This window comes from Schistosoma haematobium, chromosome 1, assembly GCF_000699445.3.
Source record: "Schistosoma haematobium chromosome 1, whole genome shotgun sequence".
Classification (NCBI taxonomy): domain Eukaryota; kingdom Metazoa; phylum Platyhelminthes; class Trematoda; order Strigeidida; family Schistosomatidae; genus Schistosoma; species Schistosoma haematobium.
In genome coordinates, this window is record NC_067196.1 from 33,178,677 (window position 1) to 33,184,604 (window position 5,928).

Below are 5,928 nucleotides of genomic sequence, written 5' to 3' on the forward strand. Positions count from 1 at the left end.
GCATACTTTTATCTAAAACTATTCACTATTATTAAAAAACAAAAAAAATAGAAACCATAGCTTCTCTATTTATTTACATACTGTAAACTCTTGAAACAAAACAATTAAATTAAATGATAATTCTGTAATCATTTACTTCTTTTAAAAACTATACAAGTTAAATTGGTACAAGTTATTACAATCCAATATATTATTATATTATATTACCTTCAATAAAATAAACATAAAGAGAAGTGTCAATAGGTTACTGATGTAATTAAAAAGATAGTTTTGTTTTTTGTTTAAATTTTAAAATCATATTTGTTTATGGAAAGGTGGCATAAGTTGAAGGTGTGTAAACTATCATCTAAATCAATATTATCGTCACAAACGACAAACATGTCGTCCATGTATCTTACATATAAGTGAAATCGATTGATCATTGTAGTGAGTTGGTCGTTTTCTAGTTTTGTGACTAACTTTATTCAATGATCAATCGATTTCACTTATATGTCAGATACATGGACGACATGTTTGTCGTTTGTGACGATAATATTGATTTAGATCATATTTGTTTGTTTAAAAAAAATAAGATGCATCGTTTTCCTCTCCAATTACATTTTTTTGTACTGGATTACATTTCTTCAATGATCTTTTATTGAAGATTTTCTCTTGATATCATAACAGCAGATTATAAAAATTGTCCCAATTATACAGTATAATATAAAAAGAAGAAAAAAATCAATAAATTAAAATTTCCATGTTGATTGAAATAAATTATTATTAAATAATAATTTCCAATAACTACAACGTTCTTTCATTATATTTACATATTTACATAATTGATCATTTTCAATTAAATTCACATTATATTGCCCTTTTTTTGATTCATACCAATTAGATATATAACCAGTTCTTGCAAATTGATACATTGCTATATTAAGTAAATCACTAATATTTCTTAATTGATTTAATTCTTTTTCATTATGATATAAATCATTTAATTGTAATAAACTTGGATCTGTAAAATCGTTATGTATTTCATAAGTTCTTAAATATAACATTGCATCCCAACCATGAAATGCATATGATACATAACCATTTAATGAATATGGATCAAAACATCTATGATTTCCAGTTAAATAATATTGATATATTGGATAATATTGATTTATAAATGTATTTACTAATTCAGTTAATGGACAGGTTAATCGACTATCAGTAATTAATAACATTAAATTAGATAACCAATCATGATCTTTATCAATTGTCTTATTCTCTATTATATTATTCATATATTTACAATTTATATGATTAAAATGATTTGATAAAAAATAATCAATATATTGATTATATGATGTAATATTTTTTATATTTAATTTTTCAATTATATAATTTTGATAAATATTTTTATTCCAAAATGGTATTGTTTTAGGTGTAGGATAAATGGATACTTCATGTGAGGTTTGTCCAATCACCATTGGTTTAATACTATTTGGTATAAGAATTTTATTCCATAAATCAATATTTACAAATTGATTATCATTAATTAAAATATTAATCAATCTATTTGTATTAATATTATTGAATTCATGAATAGATGGTAAACTAAATATTGAATTCATTAACCATTGTTCAATTATAGTCCAATTCCATATATTTAATATATTTATTGAATTATTTAATTTATAATTAGAACAATTATTAGGATTTATATCATCATGACAATTTAATGCATAATGAATTGTTTCAATGACATCATTAACAGATACATTTAATAAACTTAATCCAGGAGCAGTAATCCATAATTTATCAAATAATTGATTACTTATTGAACTATAGAATAATGTTAATGCACATGTTGCACCAGAACCATAACCAAATAAAATGACATTGAATGGATCACCACCAAATTGTGCAATATTATTACGAATCCATTGTAAAACTAATAATTGATCATGTAATCCAAGATTTGGTATTTTTTCATATGGATGAGGTAAAAATCCAAATGGACCAATTCGATAATTAAATGTTACATGTATGGCATCCGTTTTATATATAGTATCTGAGCTAGGCTGTTTTGGTTCATTACTGTACATAAAAAATAATCCATCTATTATAATAATTACTGGTTTTGCTTGATTTATTGACTTTTTATTAATTGGTACATGTATATTTAGGTAAAGACAATTTTCACTACCATCAAATGCATTCCCTGAGGATTTCGGTAGTAATTGTAAACATGAAGGTTTGTAGTTTTGTGTGTAATAAATCGAGTTCATCACTGTAGTGTTACTTAGTTCCCAGGCTTTATGACATAATTTCTTTGAAGACAAATGAATGGGAGGTTTGAAACGATTCTCATTAATTGGTGGTAAAGCGTATGGTATTCCTAAATAACTTATTGTATAATCATCCTTTTGAACACCTTTAATTTGTCCACAGAAAATATTTACAACATTTGGTTGCGATTTATTAAACCATATCCCGAAGTATGATAAAGCAAATATGATAACAATCACAGTCATCAAAACGAAAGCTATTGTTAAAATTATATTGAATAAACATGTCATTGAAGTGATACGTCGAAATCTATTCATTCTTAAATTAGTTACTGATGGTGACTGTATATACTCATTATCATTCCAATGGGCCGCTTCACCATAATTCACTGTTTCCATATGCATCTTTGTTTATTTTTAGCCTTCCTTGTTTTTTTTTATCCTCAGATTCTTTTGATTAGTGGCTGCTCAAGAGTTTTTTTCTTATTAAACGGCAAATATTGCAAATAACATAATGTATGAAAGTATCTATTTCAAAAGTAAGAAACTTCTTATTGAAATCATATCGACTTCCCTAACTTACATTTTATAGAAATAACTAGCTAATCAAATTACGTGGAGGAATTTTAGCCAATCAAATTAATATTATTTAAAGAAATAAACTCAGGAAAAAAAACAATGCAACTGTTTGCCTAAACAACTATCATAATAGAAATATTATATATGGATGGTAAAAGCATAAACACTTATAAGCAACGATAATAAAGTGATATTATGCACAATTATTCACTGAATGACAGAAAAACTCCATAAACATATTAAATTCTCTTGGTGAATACAAACACAACATAGATTGAGATATTAAAGAACTGAGTAGCTCTAGGAATGCTATTGCTGAAATAACTCTTCGGTCCATAAAATCATAAATTAACGACATCAGAAATGTCATCAGGTTGTGTATCAGAAGTATCATTCACGGAATCTGCGGTTTAAAAATGATCGGATCCATTTAAAAGCCTTCACTATACAGTGATAAGTATTTCCAATCAATTGAATTTATCACTTCATCTGGCATATTGATGGTAATTAGAGGTCACTTTCAAAAGGCATTTGAGAACATACCTCATCACATCCTGTACATCCATATGGTTTTAAAAATTCAGCTTATCTATGTATCGATTTGTATGTAGAATTCCATTTAATTTTTAGGACGTTCTTTACTCTTAACTTAGAATAACCAAGGCTCTAACTATTCATAAGATGATTCAGTCATACTTTCTATGTAGAAGCATGTAGTACTGTAGTGAACAAGATGTTGTAACGGATGACTGCAGGTCTTGATAAGCAGCGTTTATATCGATCGATCACAGTAACACAGAAAACACGTATGGACGACCTAGTGCCCTGATTGGCCCTGCTTCCCTGTCTGTCCCAGCCAGTTGAGTCAGGAACACAATTCACAGCCTCTGAGTTATGAATCATTGTATTTCAGACATACTCTATTTATATACTAAACAAACAAACCACATCGTACCATAAAAATAGAAAAACAACATTTACACAATATGTAACGAATGAATTAAATAATAGCCAATAGGAAGTGTCCATTTAACGTCCAAGGTCACCATTCGACTTAACACGATAATTATTGGTACATTCCTCTGCATACCTAACACAAGAACACGGGCGGGAGTAACCAAATGTAGTTGAAAACAAAATCTCTTAGTGAAATCTGAGAATCAAACAGTATATACTTCATTTGTAAAATGTTCATCAATTGTCTTAGACTTCATTGTTCCTTCGTTTCCACACCAATCATTATCTGTCCTCGGTCTCTTCTTTCCGATCTTCTCATCCCTCTACCACTGGGCATTTCACTTTTGATTGGTGTTATATACTACTTATGTCTGTCGACATCAGTAGCACGCACCTCAGTACTACTAATACTGCGGTGTATGTTACTTATGTCGACAGACATAAGTAGGATATAATACCAATCATTCATTTCAAATTTTCAAGCTGATTCTAATTGAAGTACAACAAAAGCTTCACAATTAAACTAGAAATTTTCACAGAACACAACATTTCCAATTTTGATTTGTTAACTATAACTCTTCAGGAAAACAATAAGTTGAATACATTTTTTTAATGAGATAGAAAATTTGTGAAGATTGTGTTTGGACGGAATAGAAACATAAGATTTTGTGCTTATTTTAACTGTGACTTTTATTCAGTTTCATATATTTCTTTCTACGAACTAATTCTTTCTTCCTGTACTGTATCCTTATACACAATCATTTTTTTATACATTACTACCATTGAAGTGACTACTTTTATGAATTTAGCGTTTTTTTTATGTTGTGCTAATGAAGTGTGGCGATTTGGACCGGTACATATATGTGCCTAGTCCTACACTGTAGATGACTAACTGATTTTTGACCTGCTTCAGTTTCATTTCCGTTCATGTAACTTTGTATAAGTGCTTCTCAGTATTACATCAATTTGTACTTCACTGTTAGTTTTCATTCACTTGATGTTTATTTAGTACAATATTCAGTTGTAGTTTATTGTTTGTGATTTTGCGTTCAGCTGACAATCGCTAAGTTTCATAATCTCTGTCACTATTAACTATTGATTATAAACAGTACGTAACTAAATAAACTTAAGTGAAAATTCCATCTTTTAAGATTTTTATCAATAAATTATTTTTTTGGAATATTCGTATTTTGTAATATTTAGAGTTAAGTAGGAAAAGAAGCTGTTGTATCCTGTTTCAAAGTTCTGTCTGACTAACCAGTGATATCTCTCAAGTTCGCGTCAGATCTTTTAATCCTTTTATCTTCTATCAAAGTTGGAATAGTGAGGATATCCTGTTCAATATGGATAGATATTATTTTTGTGCATACATTGAAATATATCGGTAATTCATACAACCGTTTGGATCTAAAGTTCTCTAAACTTTTCTTAATAGCTCTCCTTATAAGTTAATACTTCAATGAAATAACTTCAGAGAACAATCAGTAAAACCAAAAAAAATTGATAAACAAGGTGAAAGGGTTTTAATATCACAGAAAAAATTACTAGATAATCTATTAATTTTAAATTAATACCTGTAATCAGCATGATGTTTTAAGCACCTATATAAGTTGGCGCCATTCACTAAAAATTAGAACTAAAATTAAAAAAACTTTCATTATTTACCTCTTATCTCTTCTTATCAGACCCAACAAATCAATACGTTTCTGGATTATACTTCCGTATATTACAGTTAGTAGACACTGTAATAAAAACAATTAAGTAGTCATTGGAGTCGGTATCTCCTAAGCTGAGGAATTAGGTTGATAAGGCAACTAAAAGAAATAGTTAGGTATTCTAAAAAAAAAAAGGAAACTAGTTTTCAAAACTTTAAAAAATATATTATTTAAATGTCGTAATTGAAATAATGCAAACATTTATTTTAATGTGAGACACTTTAATCAGAATTAATGTATTTACCCTACATTATGATTGTTTAATGAAACATTCATGTTAATAGTTGAGAAAGAAATAGGTAAAATGTTATAAACTAATGGCTGTTTCTAAAAACCTAACTTGTCAACATTCAATGTATTTAGACTGCTATAGTTATAGGTAGATGTTTATAGACATACCTTAATAATCTTTTTAT

General features: G+C 27.9%; 1 protein-coding gene across 1 annotated transcript; it reads right to left on the minus strand.

The window, feature by feature from the left end:
• Positions 1–728: 728 nt before the first annotated feature.
• On the minus strand, positions 729–2,666 carry NLGN4X (Neuroligin-4, X-linked; the record flags this gene model as incomplete). Its single annotated transcript, XM_012940169.2, has 1 exon — positions 729–2,666. One exon carries the CDS (start codon positions 2,664–2,666, stop codon positions 729–731), a length of 1,938 nt encoding a protein of 645 aa, XP_012795623.2.
• Between the last annotated feature and the right edge of the window lie 3,262 nt (positions 2,667–5,928).